The sequence below is a fragment of the Pleurodeles waltl genome, chromosome 9 (genome assembly GCF_031143425.1).
Source record: "Pleurodeles waltl isolate 20211129_DDA chromosome 9, aPleWal1.hap1.20221129, whole genome shotgun sequence".
NCBI lineage: Eukaryota > Metazoa > Chordata > Amphibia > Caudata > Salamandridae > Pleurodeles > Pleurodeles waltl.
This window is the reverse complement of record NC_090448.1, coordinates 212,594,505-212,614,368: the sequence shown is the minus strand read 5'-3', so window position 1 is coordinate 212,614,368 and position 19,864 is coordinate 212,594,505. Positions and strand designations below refer to the sequence as shown.

The 19,864-nt window shown below is 41.2% G+C and overlaps 1 protein-coding gene across 1 annotated transcript in view; it reads left to right on the top strand.

The window, feature by feature from the left end:
- LRIG1 (leucine rich repeats and immunoglobulin like domains 1) overlaps window positions 1-19,864 on the top strand; it is a 216,694-nt gene that overhangs the window by 100,822 nt on the left and 96,008 nt on the right. Inside the window, exons 4-7 of the mRNA XM_069206570.1 lie at window positions 9,553-9,690; window positions 12,535-12,678; window positions 13,769-13,912; window positions 16,462-16,605. Coding sequence (XP_069062671.1) covers window positions 9,553-9,690; window positions 12,535-12,678; window positions 13,769-13,912; window positions 16,462-16,605 — 570 coding nt within the window. The remainder of the gene's footprint in view (window positions 1-9,552; window positions 9,691-12,534; window positions 12,679-13,768; window positions 13,913-16,461; window positions 16,606-19,864) is intronic.

Sequence of the window (19,864 nt, the reverse complement as noted above, 5' to 3'; positions counted from 1 at the left end):
ACGAATGAACCAGTCCTGATATGTCAACTTTTATTACCCACGTACTGCAAAACAACAATTTGGTCATCTTTGGAGCGACCACTCTGAAAGCCAGAATGCACAATCTTCTCTTCATTCACCCACATTTGCAATATATTCAAAATGTTTATAGTGTTTACGTATTAAACAAAGCTATCAAATAAGATGAAGAATATCTCCCATCCTTATAGAAAAGGCTTTCTGCTATAGAACAAGATTGACTTATTTATTCAGCTTCCAATAACTCTTGAAAAATCCCAAAGCACTGCAAACCATTATTTAGTTTTCTGGGCCCCACATAATTTCCAATAAATATTTTGTTGAAAGAAGCATGGTGTCTTCCCAATCTGAGGCAAGGCGCCATGCTTCCATGCAAACGCCCATGCACTTGGAGTTTAGGGAAGGGTGCATAAGTGGAAACTCCCTTGAATCAGAAAACAGTTGGCATGACCTAGTGCAGACAAATAACAGTAATGATGTACTAAAAGTTACCTTAATTTGGAATAAAGTGATTCTTTCCCTTTTCACCTGTAAAGCCCCGTGAATTAATACAAACCAGCTTTGATTTTGTATGTCTGGTTTGCTTTGGGTAAAATATTTGAATTCTGAGTCATACCAAACAAAACGTCTGGCACTGGTATGTTTTTCTCTGACATCTTTGTAAGTCTCTTAGGGCCAGATGTAGCAAGCAGTTTTGCCCATTCTGTGTTTATGGGAAAATGTGTTCGTACATATGGCCCATAGTCCTGCTGATTTTGAAACTATGCAGTTGTGTTAAGTAGCAGTGTCTTTTTTTTTGTTTGTTTTTTAATGTGAAACGCTGGGACACAAAGGCTGTTGATTTTTCTTCTAGAGTTTCACTGTGCTGCTGCAAACGGAGAATGCAGATCTTCACAGAATTGCTGCAACCTCCTAGTGCACCAGCGGTCTCGTGAACCAAAAGCCAAATCATATTTCGACTCTGAAACTAGGATCTGATCATATCTGGCCTATCGCATTATTAAAGCATTGCCATTTCCTTTCGTGAGCTATTGTCATAAAGGCATTAGGAGTTCGTGTTTTTTCTCTAAAATACATGTTAAAATCGATGTAATTTTTCCTTCACAAAAATAAGTGAGTTATGAGCCTTAGCTGCTGAAGGACACAGTAGGTCTGATGTCATGTTGAAAGGCCAGGGAAAGGGCATGGCCAATATTTAGAAAGAAACTTAGATCAAAAGGCAGTGTCGTACAAGATGGTTGAAACCTGCCATGATTAAGTAACTGATCCATGGAATTACATCTGCCCCAGCTCCCAACCTCCCCCATCTCACACTTTATATCCCAGAGTCGCTACCGGCGTCCAACCTCCCTGGAGAGTTTTCCGCAGCAAACCCCCCTCGACTGAACACTGATTTGTCCGATCTAGGCCTGGGTGCGTTTTAATTATGCTGGCGAATTTCCTCAATTTTGCGCTGTGCAAAATACATTAAATGTTGTACAATTATGCAGTTTCGCGTAAATTTGTTTATTTTATTCAAGCGTTAACAAATCTTTCGAGTTACCAGCGGGATACTTTCCCTCACAGAAAATGCCTCCAATGAGACGTGTTCTACTCGAAACAGTCCCCTCTACCTATATATAGCCCATGAAACGTTTTAATGATGGGAGCGTGCTTGTGTAAAAAAATGTGATGACAGATAGTGGCAATTCATATTTTGGGGCGAAAGCGTAATTTCGTGAAATTTTACCTGATTTCCACAGCCCTATTCCCAAGACAGATCCCCAAGATTGTCCTAGTATTTAAGTTCAAAGAATGGATTATTAGAAATAGTTGTTTCCTTTTCTCGTTCTTGTAATCTTTGCTGATTCCCTCGAAAGCCAGATGTTCAGCTTTGTTGCAAGATTCTGATGACAAATTCGTGTTTGTCTTTGTGTTAAGATGTGAACCCAAACCAGTATACTTTTAACTTGAATTCATAAGTAACCTAAATCATCCGAATTGGCGTTTCCTGTGATTGACAGTTGCTAGTTTTGATGAACTTATTTTCTGTTTAGAGGTTATGTGCTAGATCAGAATCTAATTTACATATTGTTTGATTTATATGCGACCATGGTTTTTATTGTGGTGCTGTTAGGTTTACCTGTACTGACCTTTCACCCATATCTTTGTAAGTAATTGTTCTTGCCTATTTGTTATGTGCTTATCAGTTTGGGGCCTGTTTTTGAATGGGATCCCACTGCCTTTGCGCTCTGCACAGAGCAGGGCCACGAACCCCTTCAGTGCATGTCAGCAGCACGTGCTAACTGGGAGGTAAAGCATGTATTGCATCTTAGCACAGAGTAGCACTTCACCTTCTGGTCCGTGTTCTGTACAGAGACGATGAGACCAATGTTCAGCTGCTGTGTCAGTTTATTTGCCAGTCCTGTTTCCATGCGGGGGCAGTTGCTGTCACTTCTCGCTCTGGAAGGTTTTTTTTTGGTTTTTTTTTGTTTTTAAATTTCGGTCTACTTTTAGCAAATTCCTTTCGATTTTTCTCTTTTTTTAAATACCTAAAATGATCCGTACGTACTGCTTATAGGGAATTTCATCCAGCCATCTTCATTCATTAATTTATTCACATTTTTTTTCGCTCTCAAAAGCGTGGAGCAATGCTCAGCTCACTTCAACATTAGCTAACTTCACTGTGTGTGACTGCATTCTGCTTTTTCACAAGGAGCATAACCATGCGTAAAGTAGTTCCCTTTTTAAGTCGAGCCTAGGCAGCGCCCAAGTGGTGTCTCTCGACATGTTGTAATCTACATCTGTGGGCTTTAGCCATGCCCATCTTACGTCTTTCACTTCAATTCGTTCCTTGGCCTGCCTTTCAAAATTCCCTTGAAATTGTAGGTAAATGCTTCATGTTTGTCTCGCCTTGGGCTGCTTTGTTACCACCTTGCAGACTGACACTATACAAGAATTGTTTCATCGTCGGCCATATAGCTTAGTGTGGCGCCCTATTTTTTCCTTTGACCTCACTGCTTCTTGCTGCGTATGTTGTTTCTTCCGCTTCCTTTTTTTGGTCATGCCGCTGTATTTTTGTTGTGTCTTGGCACTTTACGTGGTAACGTGAAGTTTCATATAGCACAAACTCTATTGGAAGAGCTCTTCACATCATAATGTGAACTTTCATATAGTACCACCCCTTACTTATTTTCTTTCCAAACAGCATATTACTCTTGTCTCCCCTCCCTCATAACCTGAATACACAGTGTAAAACTTTTATCAAAGCGTGCACCGTGCTTCATTTCTCAGCATGGTGCTCGAAAGTCATTGGGGATGTGTTTAATTCTAGATTGCAAGATGTAGTACCATGTGTTGCCAAAGGAGGTCCTGAGGGACACCTAGGGACAGCCTTTGGTACTGCGCCCTTTCCCTGCTTCGTGCACATTACAACAGTAAACGTTGCAGGCTTTTTGGAGCCAGCATATTACAAGTATAAAAGCGCTGACATAGCCATATTGTTCCTGCTTACATTTCAATTGCTTTACTTAATATTACATTCTCTGTGAGTGTTTGCTTTTCCCAGGATGTTGCTACCTAAGTTTTTTCACAGCCAGCATATTACTCTTGTCTCCTGTCCCTCATAACCTATTTCCCATTTTCTGGTTCTCCAGCACCACAAGGTAAAAAGAAATGGCAATAGCGTTATGCAAATATCATCACTCGACTGCATACAAAAAAAAAAAACATTGTCAATGCCAAAACCTCTAACTTTTACAAACATGAGACTTAATGAATTGCAAGTGCTTGTTTATATTGCTGAGTGCTGGCAGCTCATCCACAATAACATTTTACAAAAAATATGGCAAGACAAAATGAGCATTAACAAAGCCAATATCCTGATACCCAACACCAGACATGATGGCTTTACCTTTGGTTGTTTTTACAGTAATGATTTTAGTGGAAAAATTGTATCGCAGTAATGTGTCTGTGATAAATTAAATCTGTTGCCTTTAATGGGAGCAAAATGATGTTTGTTGCCTTTCAGAGGATTTGCAAGCGACTACAGAAGTATCAAGGCACCTGTAAGATCGTGGTTAATTTGCCTTGCTAGATAATTAGCTCCTTTTTTTAATGAGCCCAGTCATAGTTTGAGCAAATGAATGTTTAATGACCTTTTCATGTCCAGCCCACCAGACACAGCAGGCTGTCTGTTTGCAAAAGATCTATTGGGGGGCTTACAGTGGGATTAGCGCTTACAGATTGATTACCATCAGTTGGCTTTGTCACTCCATTAGCTTGCCTTGTGTGGGCTTGCCTTTCCCGGAGCATAGCTTTTTTACTTACGTCCTTCCACTGATTGCTTTTCAGGAACTTCATTTAACTTTTTGTGTAAGCACTCCAAGATAGTGCATGTGTTTTCCAGCTGTCTCTCCAGCAAATTGCTGCCACCCCATCTGGTTTTAAAAAAATGGATCTGTAAATATTCTGATTAAAAAAAATAAAAAAACCTATGCTTCATGTTTTTGTTAAAAAAATATTTAGCAATCCATATCAGATCGGTAAATGCAAAACTTAAATGGTGCCTGTGTCATTTTTTAAGTGCGCATGTGAAATAAAGCATACATACACCTAGAGAATGATGCAGCCAGGTTATTGCATCTTCTTTTTTGTTCAAGCTGTTTGCCATGGTGGACAGCATCTTGCAGATGGCTAAAAGGGAGTGACAAAGCCAGAAAGTTCCAAAGGTGGGACCTGGTGGCTTTGTCAATGCATGTTTAAGTAGGAGAATCGTCCCTGCAGTTTCAGTAGTGATGGCGGCTGTTCTGATGGCTGAAAGTCCAACTTAAGTTGGGCATGTGCAGGAAGATTTATTTTTTATTTTTTACTCATCTTGAATATGAACATATGGGTTTTGTAACAAATGTGCCTAACACTGAAATATCAATCCTTGCCTCTCAATTGATTCCATCCTTTGATGGGAGTGCACAGCATTGTGCACTGTGCATTACAGCTTAAATATAAAGACATCCGTTCAGTCCTTACATCTGTCTTGTAATTCCCCTTTTTCACTTTCCGAATTTAGTGTAGATATGGTTAGATTTTTATTTACATATTTTTAAAAGCATGGGTTCCCAATGAGCCTGTACAGGCTGTACGGCTAACATTTATTCCAGATCAGTTCATCTAAAAAGCACTCCTCTAGTTCATTTTTTAAGTACCCTTGGATGGGCAGAGTGTGGCTGAGGGCCGTGACTCATGGGAAGTGAAGCTTCCTTGGGCCATGATACCCAACCCCCATATGATGGTAATGAATAAAAGGGGTTACATTTATGGAGCAAGGAAATATTTTACTTTAGACCTTGTGAGTGATAGAGGAGTTGGTTCATGTGTGAAGTACTTGTGACGTGCAACCTACAAAGAAGGAAAAACTGTTTTTTCACGTTACTTTTGCTGTATTGTGGTAGTAAATTTAGATTTGACTATTCCACTGTAGTAATACATGTTTGTTTACTAGGACAATTGCTCTAATTAACCAGTTATTGGGTCACATTTATTTTCACTGGCGTGGATTATTATATGTATTATAGTGTGTGTGTTTGTGGTTACACACACACACACACACACACACACACACATTTTCTTTTTTTTTGATGTTGCATTATTTATGCCAATACCTATGCTGACATTTGCACGGATTAATAAATAGGTGGAAACAATAAAAAGCACTGTTTGAAGAAGCACAAAGCATCAATTAAGGTATTTTTTTAACCTTGCCTTGACTGGGCACATACCATTGGTACATGACGGCGGGAGGTGGAACAGTGAACCAGAAGCATACATGCTTATCCGGACTTCGGAACCCAGAATCTCTTTAATGCTAACCCAAGCACTCAGTGTTGGTGTACCCGCGAAGGCTGGGCCCATTGTGGTGCTCTCAGTGCACCTGCAGTTGACCGAGAGTTGCTGGAACTGCCTTTACGGTCTTCAGCAGAACCCTGAGCCAAAGGACTGGATTTCCTAATCCGGGCAGTGTTATGACATTTAGCAGTAATCGAAGCGTGAGGGTAAAAGCATTTCGCTATCAATGGACAGGATTGGCTCAGTTTAAGACTCCACCTGTTTAATTATATAACCACGTTGACACAGCCTTTTCTTGCAGCAAATGTAACCCATGCCTTCTAAGTCTGGGCGATGTCTGCTCAAATAAGGAATAGGGGATAAAGCTCCTTCTCCAAATGTTATTCGTCTACTGAAGTTAGGCTAAAAGTTCTCTATATACATCATTGTTTTATTAATGTACGGCTTTTAAGAACAATTGTAACTTTTTTACTGCAACTGCACAGGTGTTTGTTTACTCGAGTGCTCCTATTTTACGTTATTAACTAAGCCACAGTTTCAGCATTTCTGGGGCGGTGTGGCTGGTCCACAGAACAAAGTTGATGTGCTTTGTGTTTAATTTTATTTTTCAAAGCACTGGGCTAAAGCAGGCCCTTGTCGGAGGGATTGATGAAGGAGCCGAAGCTTGTGGTGTGCTGTTTATGCTTAAATTCTCAGTATTAAAGGAATGAGCATAAGGGTAGAAAAATGTAATCAAGCCGAGAAAGGTTTTGAACAAATTATCTTAGTATCATACACAGTATATAGGAAAATGTACCCGGCCATGCTTTGTTTGAAATGCAGCACGGTGAGATGGAGCAGGGCTCGCAGCGGAGGCTTTGACATTTTCCAGCTAAGTCTGGCAATCTTGGTAAAAGTCCAGAGTGGGATCGTCATTCATCGCAAGAGAGAAGCCATATGTGTGAGCAATTTCTTCCCAGCCGAGTGCAACTGTTCTGCATGTGAGGGAGCTGTATCACTCAGGGAAAACCTCTTAAAACTAGAGCTTCGAAACAGTTTATCGCTGTATCCAAAACCCATACCGTACCACTTTACTCAACAAATGTGATTCTTTTTTCAAAATAGTGTAAAAGAACTACTTTACTGTAAATGGTACCAATCATTTCACTCTTTACTCTTTTACACAGTACTTTAAGTGGCATCATGTGTCTGTTATCACACAACCTTCTACAGGAAGACACCAATATCATTATAAATGTGACAGAAATATAAAGGACTGCCCTAGAAATTAAGATAAAAATTATATTAATGTAAGTGACCGTGATCGGGTGGTTGTATTTGTTTCGCAACAAATATTGAGAGTGAATCCACTTTGTGTCAAACGCTACTGCAGTATGGTAATCAGTCAGCAGAATTTTCTTGCAGACCTGGTATTCGAGAATCAGTGGACTCTGATCCATGAGCACGGTGTAATTTGTTTTGATTCTTGCCTCTCCAGGGATGCGATTTACTCATACATTTGTGAAATGTGCCTACCACCTCATCGACGTTCATAGTTTGTGGTCACTCTTCTGCTTGTCTCCAACCAATTACTCCTGGCCTTGGGCCCTCGGACACATGCTTGTGCAGCAAGCTGCAGATTGGAAGGTTGAATGTGTGTGTAAATTATAGCCCCCTTGTTCTGTTTCTTGCAGTTTCAGATTGCAGTGCACCACAAGTAGTAGCTTTACCGTTTATTTTTTTGTCAGATTTCACCTTTTCTGTGTTTTGGTTAAATCTACTTGATTCATCATGTCTACTTTTTCATAGGCCCTGGCAAAATGTAATTTATGAGTGTAATTTCGGGCACATGGCATTACAATTGTTCATGAAATGCCGGAGATTAACGGCCTGATAAGTACGTTGGCGGATGGCATACTCCGTCTCAAACTTGACAGATATCCCAGCTGCCGTTTCACAAGTTGAATAGGATGTAATGGAAATTTTAATGTGGAGGGTGGGATATTCATCACATTTGGGACAGAGTATCCCATCCGCCAAAGTCGTAATAGGGCCATGTTGCATAACCAGCACTTCTTTCAGGCTAAAATCTTACTGTGGGAGCACAGGAAGGTCGTAAATAAATTAAACGAGCTGCTGTTTGCATCATGTTAAATTTTCCCTTTTTTTGCACTATTATTTAGTTTGAAAAGCATCCTAATGAAAAAAATTGATGCAAGGATGCATTTCACAGTACAAAACAAAGTAGTACAAAATGCCCAAGCCTACCATTTGCATTACAATTGGTAAGTTTTTTTTGGTGGGCATTACTTATAATTGCCACACAAAAAATCATGCAAATTTCACCAAGGCTTCTTTTTAATTCCCAAATCTTGGGATTATCCCAAGTACCTTACCATTATCGTTCAAAAAACCAACATACCTTTGAAAATTCACTTTTTCATGGCCAGGTTTTCTTCACTTGGGATTATTTTCGCTCCCCATCCCGTACTTAGTATCTTTTCTTTTTTTAGTTTTACAAAAATGGAGTTCCGATGATAGTTTGCCACATCACAGTCCATTGAAAATCTGCAGTTTTCTTCACAAAATGTCCCTACATTCTAATATTGTCTTCAAACTTGGCAGTTTTCCTAACTCATACAATTTTAATAGAACTGTTGTGCATGGATGAGATAAAGAATAACAGTTTTGATAGTGTACTTTATAGATGTAAAACTATCCCCGTGTATTCCAGTAGAGGGGGAAGGATACAGCCAAACAGCCAATAGAAACATTAAGATAAAATACCCCTATGGGCTCTTCGAGGCTGTGGTTGACGATGTTTCCGCGAATGGCTGAAGGTTGCTGAGCCAAACAATTGAATGGCTGTAGAAGGCGGACACAAATCACCTTAAATTAGGTATAGATCACAGTATGTTCGCCATGAATGGCATATGCGTTATTACATGTCAAATCGATAAAGCTCTGAACTTGTTTGCTTTCCTGTCTAAAGGACAAATGGTGCACCACTTGTCTAGTCCCTAGATGGTGAAATCTTACCCCAGAGCACATCAGACAAAATCTGGATCTGCTATCATTCAGAAAATACTTGAGTACTCACTCTTTAAATTTCAATGCCAAATTATATGAATCTTTTGTTATATACAATTTCTACTTCTGTTAATGTGCGTTCCATTTGAATTGCTATGCCTGTTGTCTGTAAGGCAATCATCTGTCCACTTGGCTGGTTTGTACTAGAGAAGTTCCACTATTGAGTGGAATGGTATGTTCTACCACCATGTGTATCCATGAACCTTTCGTAATGTTGGAATCCCAATGGAGTACTGATGCCCCTTTGAACACATTTCTGTCCGGAATCCTACGTAAACTCTCATGTCTAATTTTGCTGCTTAAAAATGCTCCTTGAGTGTGTGTGACCTTCATCAGTCTAATCAATGCATTACCAAGTAAATGACTGTACTGATAATGATAGTAAGAGGTTTGTGACAATAGGCAGGCAAATTACCTGTAACTTTAGGAATGTTGATGGTGTTTAGTAATAAAAGGAACCCGTAAAGTTAGTATCCCATTCCTAGTGAGGGAGAAAACACTGTTTTTAAGGTGGATGTGATGTCTTGCAGCAAGGTATCCAAGAGTCGTTTTTGTGCAGTGCTTGGCAGTACTGCTGCAGTAATTACATGGAGAGCATCATAATTAAAAGAACTATAGCTAATAGTGATACCTGTTTTTCAGGAATCACAATAAGATCCAGAGCATCGAGCCAAGCCTTCTGAAGCCCTACAAGTCACTGGAGACGTTAGACCTCAGCTCCAACAACCTCATCGAAATCCGCACTGGTTCTTTTCCTCAAGGCCTCCCTATAAAGGAGCTGTAAGTGTGGTACAATTAACATGTATCTCTGCAGCCAGCTTTTGTTAAGTTAATCATTGTGCTTACTAATTGTTTTGGGTGAAACATCTGTGAGCGTGATTGCCAAGTAGTTACTTGCTATTGCAATATTTATTTCAAATTCTATAAAGGACAGTGTGTGTGTGTGTATGTGTGTGTGTGTATATATATATATATATATATATATATGTGTGTGTATGTATATAAAAAATGTTTTGATGTAAACGCGTCACTGAGCTAGTATTCCCTACTGTGACACTGAAAGTTATAGCTGTGCATTATTTATTTTTTATGCATTCATTTGGTTTAATTAAATCATTTGATATTGAACCAGCTCTAACTAATTATATGACGATGGCTCAGAAAATAACTTTTTTTCGATAATGTTTCATTGACTCCTTCACAGAGGGCATCGTCCTTTGTTGTTAGCAAACAGTTTTTTTTTTTAGAGCAGATAAACCTTGTTGGTATACCTTGCCTCTCCGACCTATCCCTTTTCCTGTTCCCATGCAACGCTGGGAGCATGTACGGGCCAGCAGTTTTCCAGTATTGAGTGGAACGGCACCTGTGTGAGGACTGTTAGAAAAGCAAAATATGCACCATTCATTTAATATACCGTTACAGAGGAGCACTTCTGCATTAGAAGTCCGCCATGATTTTTGCCACAACAAACATAAAAATAAATAAATCTAGAGGCATACCAGAGTTAACACACTTGGGATATAACACAGCTTCCTCCTTATAGTAACTTGAGACACATGTCTAAGGATAAAAGAAACGTAAGAAGTAATCCTGTCAAAATCCATTGCTACACTGACATTCACATGTCTCTCTGGGCACATCAAAATTCATCCATGCCAGACCTACAGTTATTTCCCGTTTCTGCTCGAAATTAACCCCCAAAGCCCTTGCAGAGTTTGCCACTCCTGTAGTTCAGAATGATTTAGGATGTCAGAGTCTCAGTTAATGGATAGGCTACCCCCAAAGCCCTTCCTTCATTTCCAAAGCCCCAATCTACAAAATGAGGCTAGGATCGAATCTTCCACAAATTATTATTTTTTCGCTTACTGTTCTCTACTTTGCTCTTACTTTCATAGTTCACTGCCATCTTCAGTCCGCTATTATTCCATGGGTCCTGGAGCACTTCATGCTTTTGCTCCTTCATCTCCAGCACACAGATAGGGACATCAGCAGTACAGTATGAGGTGATTTAGTGGCAAATTAGTTAACCTCGGGTCCAAACAGCAGTCTGTTCCGTGGCCTAGTGAGACACATCCCAGTAGTTTTGCTACTGGGGCATTGCAGCGTTTCACGCACCTCTGGTCACTGCGGTACATATATGGCCACTTACCACATTCCACATGTTGTGTGCAGTAACTGCCGGTAAGACACCCTCGCATCACACTCCCCAGGCAGCTTTTGGAAAGGAGCAGATATAAATAAAGTAAGCACTAACTTTTTTCAAAAGAAATGCAGTACATCATATACTAGGCCGTTTACACACCAAGCTAATCAGTATAATGTGGAAAAATCTGTTCTGCCCTGGGACCTTTCAGTTTCCCATCCTTAGCAATAGACTTTCTAGTACCTTATATAAGCCTCTATATGGATGCTAAGACAGTTCCTTCACACACCTTTAGTGCTTCTGCAGCAGTGTGATGCATAAGAGACGGTTATCAAAGTCTCAAAAGTACCCTACAGCAGTGGTTCCCAACCTTTTGACTTCTGTGGACCCCCACTTTATCACTACTGGAACCCGGGGACCCCCACAGAATCATTATTGGAAACCAGAGACTACCCTCCCTCTCCACCCCACCCCCCCACCCCCCAACTGAGTCATTACTGAAAGATGGGGACGTAATCTGTTAATATTTTTTAATTTTCTAAGCAGTCGCAGACCCCCTGAGAAGGCTTTGCGGCCCCCCATGGGTCCCCGGACCACAGTTTGGGAACCTCTGCCCTACAGGTTCCATTGACTGCTAGCTAACTTTGGTGTAGTTTCTTCCTAAGTGGTCTGCTGCTTGGATCAAATCAAACGTCTGGTAATCAGACTTTACCCAGCAACTGCTTGCAGCATTAGGATAGGTAATTGACATGACTGTACGTTACTTTATTTTTTCATCCTGTTGGGTAATTTCTCACTGGTGGCTGCCTTTAGTCATCAGCTCCATTAGGGATTTAGAGCTCAAATGGAACTCCTGGGCACCAATGTAGTAAATTCAAGATGCTGAACACACACTCCCTTGGGAGGCCTGGCTCCGTTGTTTTACTGGCTCAGCCTCCAGTTCATAGTGCCATCTAGGAACCTTACCACCAAAAGAAGTCTAAAGGCCACCACATGCAGGATAATCACTGCCCATTGCATCCTTTTAACGACATGCTACCTGTGTGAGGCCCATGTTCTTTCAGCCCCCTATCTCATCATGGGATTTAGCACACTAAAATTGCCGCAGGACATCACAAAAATATTGCACCACCTCTTACTCCATTTGTCTCCCCTAGTTTTGACCACCCTTACCTCTCCCAGAGTACTCAAAAATCCTTCCAATGCAGATCCTCCGCACTGGTCCAAGAATCAATCAAAAGGAGGTCAGTAAGATTATCAAATAACCTGGTAAAAAGCTGCAGGCACGTCTAGTTCTCTTACTGTTAAATTGTTTTTGTGATATCAGAAGATTTTGTGTGAAGTTTAAACCATTTCTTGCTATCCTCTGCATCTAGCATTAGTCCAGTTACACATTTAAAGTTTTATTGGAGACCTAGTACTTTGACCTTCAACTTTGCCTTTGACCTTACTAATGTGTTCTCTGAAATTATCCTTTCTAGTTTATTGGCGAGCAACAAAATCGTTACATTGGAGGTTGGTGCTTTTTCTAACTTGTCTCGCTCACTCCGAAGTCTTCGTCTCAGTAAAAATCGAATCAGTCACCTTCCTGTCAAGGCATTCAAGTTACCAAGATTAACACAACTGTGAGTATAAATTAACATCTTAATACGTTTCTGGCACTCTAGGGACCTGAACACAGAACCAAGCTACCTCAACCTTCAAGTGTGAAATGTTGAAGAGGACTTATTGATAGATCAGTGTAGAGATGACATCTGATCAACTAGGCTTGCTCTTACTGGCTAACATAATTAGCTCATATTCAGTTTCGTAAACTAGGACAGTGGCGTTTCCAATAGAAATTTCACAAGTTACAGAACAGTTTTGAATGTTCAACTCAGATTATTGTTCTGAGAAGTTACTATTCCAGCATGTGCAGTCAAACACACTCAAGCTCTTGTCCCTTTTGAATTTTTTTGTAGCTTTAAGACCCAGGCGCGCGCCCTCTCCCTCTCCCTCTCCCTCTCCCTCTCTCTCAAAAGATTTTGCAGTATCTTGCGATTTGAGTGGTATTTGTTGCACTGACTGAAATCTATCTTGACAGTCCTAAATCTGCATTTCCACATGTTAATACATTCGGTTTTGTGTTTTCTCGTAAATGCAGTTTTATTACTATTATTTCCATGTGGGGGTGGTGTAAAGGCTGTCATAGAAACTCATTTAAAGGTTAGAGCTCATAAACTAAAACTTTTCATTGCTAATAAATTAAACTTTAACAGTGTCCAGTAGAAAAGTGATCCAAACCACTGTTGGAGAACGGCAGAGAAGTGATGTTTGGAGAGTAATTATTTATTGCAGGAAGGCTGGGGAAAAAGCCACCTGAGAGCATGGGCACTTAACATAACCTCAGTATTTAATTAAAACTACGCATCCCTAAAAGCTTCCCCAAGGCCTGGTTGAACAAGGCAAATATCTTGTCTTATACTAAACCAATTGTGGTGTGAAATGCATTTGGCAAAGGGTAAAGTGGTAATTTGTCTGCTCATGTGGAGAGCCTTAATTATCAAGCCCTGTAACGAAAACATGGCTATTCCTACTCTTGAAAGACTTTTCACAACGTTGTAATGTGTGTTATACATTTCAGATCTTGTGGTAGATAAGCCAATAGTTCAAAACATCTGGGCAATTGGTAAAGTTGCCCTTCTGCTTTACTAATTCAGACCCCCTTGCTTGCAGGGAGTTGAATCGAAACCGCATCCAGCTAATTGATGGACTGACGTTTCATGGCCTAGACAGTTTGGAAGTTCTGAAACTGCAACGCAACAACATCAGCAGGTTAACTGACGGTGCCTTTTGGGGTCTTTCAAGGATGCAAGTCCTGTAAGTTGAAGGAGGATATGTATGTTTAAATGCTGCAACTACAAAAAATGTGTATTATACGGTCTCATAGTTAAGAGAATGCCACAGAGGAGGTTATTATAGTAACACAGGTTGTTTACAATGCTTAGAAACAGCTGAATTGTGGTATGAAGCTTGTGTGTTGTTGACAGATAGAAGTGTATGTTTTCTGAGCTGCCTTGGTCCCCCTTTTTGAAGAAAACATAAAAGGTACTCAAGTTTGTATTTCAGATGAACCCTAGAAGCACGTGACTTTCCCGCAGATTTGTTTAAAATCGCTCTCATGCCTCTCATCTCCTCTACACTGTGATTGACACCTCAGGAATACTGATGGCTGTAGTAATGTATAGGATGCACCTGCAAGACAAAAATCTTTTAAAATACATAAACTTCTGCAATAATTGTATAAAAGCAGTTGTCTAATTTACTTCTCATGGTCCAGATGCAGCATCACTGCTCACATATACAAAGAGAATGCCATTACGAGTCTATTGTAATAGTGTATTACAAATGACCTGCGATGTCAGCGTGCCTGCTGCCGCAGATATCAGAAGGTGTAAAAGTGGATCACAGTCGCTTAATTAATTGAAAAGATTACCAGATTTGCTTTCACTCCACAACCCTTCGAAAATACTAACACTGGCCATTAGCAAACAATTTTTCTTTTAAGCGCATCCCATTTCCCCTAAATGCCCACTGCCTGCTCTTCCAAGTTATGCTTCAGCTTACTCTCCGTCAAGATTGGCTTTTTTTAACATTCACATGCTCTGCAGTGATGTTGGGTATGTCACCATAAAAACCCACCATATAGCACACATTACAGGCTAATTTTTTACACTTGCGTGTATTACTATCAAAGGCAACCTATTTCATCAATTTTAGAATAATGGAAAGATTGAGTTAAACCCTGCACAAGGTTTCAAATTTATGTCCTGTAGATTATGCACAGGTAATTGTATCTGCTGGGTAGCTCACCAAGCTATTTTACAAAGATTTCAACTTGTGGTTTGCAGATTACACAAGAATCTCAGCAACCAAATCATTAACCCAGCGAGCTATCATGTATAACATGTAAATCTAAGCCCTGGAAGTAACAGCAGTGCACTGTAGTATCTGTGCAGTTATAATTTGAACCTGTGGTGGCAGATTAGACACAGGTCCCACAAACATGTACTTTACCAGTCTTTTGCCAGGATTGTACCCCACAAGCTACTGGTACACTTAGACCTCTGTATCAGGTGCCTTTATTCCGCAGTCTTTCCTCAGATGCTCTGTGACCAGGAAAGCAAAACCGAACACTTTACTATTGCGTTTTTCTATGTTGGCAGTTGATTTGGGACCATTTAGAAGTAGTAGTCTATAACAACTGGCAGACCACAACCTGCCAGTCATTGACCGTTTCCTCATGCCACCGACGCTTCATGAGCTTGCTCTGCAAAGCACCATCTCCTTCCTGGTGCAGCTTCTGGTGGGCCATCTTTTCCATTTCCAGCATTGGACTAGAGATGAGAATAGAACAAATGTATCACCTTAGGGGACAGTGAAGGAACACCATTAGATTTCTGATTGTCTTTTACATACTTTGTGGACACAGCAGTGCCACAGTGTCTGAAGATACTCAGTTTCACAGAAAAGGTCAGAACATCCTACTCCAGTTCCATTAAAAGACTGGTGTGTGCCTTTTTACACATTGTTTCTAAAGCATAGAACAACGACCAGTGACAGCCACTTGTCAACCTTGGGTGGCGGGGTATTAAAAAAAGAAACTTACCTTTTATGTTGGGAGAGACAGTTCCGTCTGTCCTTCCTCCTCAGACTCCTGGAAGCACACAGGCTTCCAGACCCCTCCTCCAATCATGATGCTGCTGTTAGCAGCATGACAGCAGTGTTGTGATTGGTCTAAGCACCCTCTTTCGGCGCTCGGACTGGGAGTAGGGCCCTGTGCACTTTCTCCTCCTGGCCGTTCAGTGCAGAGTGGTGGAGAAATGCAAAGTACGCATGACTGTTTGGCTGGCCCAACCCAGCCAGCCAAAGCGTCATGCTCAGTTATGTGCACTCACCACTCTGCCTCCAGCCCTCCTCCGCCCAGCCCGCCCTAACCTGGCTCCCTGAGTAAAAATAAAATGATAATAATGTTGCTTTATTATCACTTTTTTCCCCTTTCCTCCACTGCATAAAGCAGTGGGGCGACGCTCCTCCACCTTAGCGGACCATCCGCCACTGACAACCACCCACACCAGGTTAGAGCCACCCAATCTTTCTTGAATTCTGTGAAAACTGCAGAGCTGACCCTTCGAGTGAGGCCCTTCGAGGCAAGCTCCGCATACCAGCAAATGGCCAGTAGACCCTCACGAGTGATAGGGCACTATAAAAATCAAGATAACAAAACTTGCTGTTTCTTTGCGAAGGTGGGCAGGTTTGCATGGTGCCCTGTATTCTAAAGACCATAGAACAGATGTCTGCGATGGCGGCATATTAGGTTTTACTCCATTGAAATACTGCATTGTAACTTATTGTCTTTGTCCCCTTAGCCATCTGGAAGAGAACAGCCTGACGGAGGTGCATGGCGGATATCTCTACGGCCTCTCTTCTCTTCAACAGCTGCACCTCAATAACAACTCCATTTCACAAATTAAACCGGATGGCTGGAGCTTCTGCCAGAAGCTGCTGGAACTGTGAGTTTTCCTCCCTATTACAAACCACATGTACCCGACTCTTAGCGCGAAAAGATCCTATAGCTACCTGTAGAAAGGAGAGAACATTTGATGTCGAGCTCTTGGTAAAGTGGTCCTGGAAGGCATAATTACAACCCAACATTTGCTTCACTTAAAAATTCCTAATTAACATCACATTTCAATACAGTGTGCAGTAACAGCCATTGGACTTGTTGAGCCCGTCATCTGAGAAGAAGGTGCCTTTGTTCTTACAGCCGATTGTTTAACAAAAGAGGCAGTGCGGTAATATTCATAGTGTGGTGAATGAAGCCAGCTTATATCGAGGGTTGAAAGGATTTTTTTTTTTAATGATAGCAGACTACAATTGCGCCCACATTTAAAAATGTTAACATTTTCGTCTTGTGCCGTGAATTTTCATTTTTTCCTGAACTCCCATTTTGAACTTTCCTAAGACCCTGTATCTTTCCTTGGTGGTCAGTGTCACTTTTACTTCTTAGAGAAAAAAGACGATCTCTTGAGCTTGCAGTCCTCAAGCCTTCTGGCAAGTATGGCAACCTCTTGAAGTTCAGCAGAGTTTTTAAGAGCGATCTGCTCCGGGTTGCCTTCTCACTTGTGTGCACCGTAATTTCAGAAGACCATTCACTCATCTTTTCAAGGACGGACCGATGTGTTCTTCTGGCTCAAAACCAATTTGATGATGATGGTGTTAGTTTGTGAGAGCGCTTTATTAGAACCATACACTGGTATCACAGAATGGGAAAGAAGGAAAGTATAACTCAAAATTAACAAATGCTCACTACATTTTGAACACGATGGTGTATTTTATAAATAAAGAAACATTAAAAACAGGTAAGGAATAAACCAGGTTCTCTGTTCCCATCCAGTTTGATAGTTTTTATCAGCCTTTTTAGAGGGCTTTCCAAAATATATTCGTTCACATCTTAAATAGAGGATGGTATTAAGAGTACCAAGAGAGGACTCGTTAGTAAGCTATATTATATTCCTCAATGGAGTTCAGTTTAGTTGTCAAGGACCGAAACCATAAACAATTAAATATATATTTGTTATAAAGGTGACATTTGCAATCCTTTGTTTTCAGTTGGCTCAACATGCCATAGGTAAAACATTCATCTTTAATTCCTTTGCCTTTCTATCCCTTTTGACCACTTTCATGAAACGTCCTAATAACAGATCATAGCGTGATGTGAATGAGATTCGTCAAGCAAGGGTAACTTTATATGGGGTTGCCAACTTTGTGCGTGAACAGCACAAACACAATTAAATTAAACTACACAATAGCCATTTAAGCAATCCCACCACTTAGGGGTATGTCTTCCGGCCTGTAAAACAGTGGATTGAAAAAAACTTTTTAACCCCCATGGCATCCTACACCTTGCCTGAGTACAGTGGACATGTTTAAAAAAAAATCTTCCTCCTCCTTACCAGTTGACCTGAGGGAGGGCATTGTGTTGGCCCCATCCTCCTACTCTTTCCTACTATATTGAAGGGATAGAAAGGGTTGTTCCCACTCAGTCATCTACCATCTTTACAGGTTCAGCACCCCACACTTGTGCAAGGGCCAAAGTAGGATATGCCCATTCAGGTTCCCTCTTCCACTTAAATGTCTAGGCATTCCTTAGGTGCTGAAAGTGTAATTTTTGCTGCAATACAACCATCAGCATATTAATAGCCACCACCGGTTTTGCGCATGCTGTGGGGTTTCTATGTTCTCATGGCCCACAGGTCCTCTTGGCCCACGCGCCACCACCCTTCTGTTGGGCCTCAGGGTCAGGGGAATTTATTTGGATTGTTTTCAGTCCCAGTGCAGGTAACGATTGTCCTAGTGTCATATTTTTTTATTAAATGTTTTTTTTTTTGGTCCTCATTCACAAACTGCGGGGGGGTCACTTCAGCGACACTTTGCTCACAGGTTTCCCAAGATGTCTAGAATCAGCCTGCCTTGCCTCATTTCCCACCTTCAGTCAGCTCCATCGCAAACTGCAAGAGCATACTCTTGTCTTCAGCAGAATATATAATCATTGGACCAGTCACGTTGTTGAGGTTTGAACCTACCACACTGTTAATTCAAAGGATTCCAAAACCTATATTTCTCATTAACTTCTCTGAAGTCCAGTTTTAAATTATACATTAATGAGTCCTTCCAATCCTTAAAAAGGGGAGGGGAGGGACTAATCCACTTTCTACAGATCTCCTTCCTGGCCAGTAATAGCACGTAAAAAAGAAGTTTTGCTTCATCGCTCTTACTAGCCAATGTATCATGCAGGCACCCAAATATAACTAGCGGAGCTCTTACCTCAAAATCTACTTGAGAAATCTCACTTATCGATCCACCCACCTTTTCCCAAAACTCTCAAAGCTGAGGGCAGTCCATAAGCATATGTAGATCGTCAGCTGCAGTCAGCCTGCATTTTTTTACAGTTGACAGGCATGTCTGCCCCCATTTTTGGAGAGCCTTGCTGATTGTCCCAGTGCCTTGTTCAGAAGATTGACCATGGCACGGGGTAGCTGGCAGCTATTCTCAACCTCCTTCATTTCTGGAAGAGTGAAGCAGGCGTGGCACACATGACAGCTGTCACGTGGTCTGTTCACTATTGTGAACAGGATGCTGTGGCACCTGTTCACGGCCTTGTGTCTTGCCGCCTTAGTCGACACAAGGAGAAGGACAGCTTGATTGTGGTCCTGTTATTTGCAAACCGCGCTTTGGGGTAGCTGTCCCGTTCCTCTTCGCACCCCAAAAAAAGTGATGATGGCCCAGGATAGCTGACGACTGACCTGTGCCTGCAAACAGGTCTCTGGTACAGTTGTCACTTATCTTGGTCTTCTTCACCCTCCAAAAAAGATAATTGAGGAGGACCCGGAAGGCTAACCACTTTTCCTAGGAAGTCATCTTAGCTGACGCCCTGATAGCAAAACCCCAGCACACGACAGATGACCACCAAGACTATGTGCAAATGTTTTGCAGCCCCCCAAACAGCTGATGACTGCTTGAGCCGTCTCTGGTTGTTTTTGTTGATGCAACTAGATACTGTTTCTCCTATTTGCTGTTCCTTTACGCCCTTTCTTCTGCTGTATGAATGGTGTTTGATATCCTATTCGGTTTTTAGGATTGTTTCAGATCCTGTTGTTGTGAAGCTGATAGTTCATGCCTGTAGCACCAGTTTTTGATCATAAACCTGCCCTCCTCTTTGATGGGGCCAACAAAGCGAAACGAGGAACAGACTGCCAGTGTACTGCATTT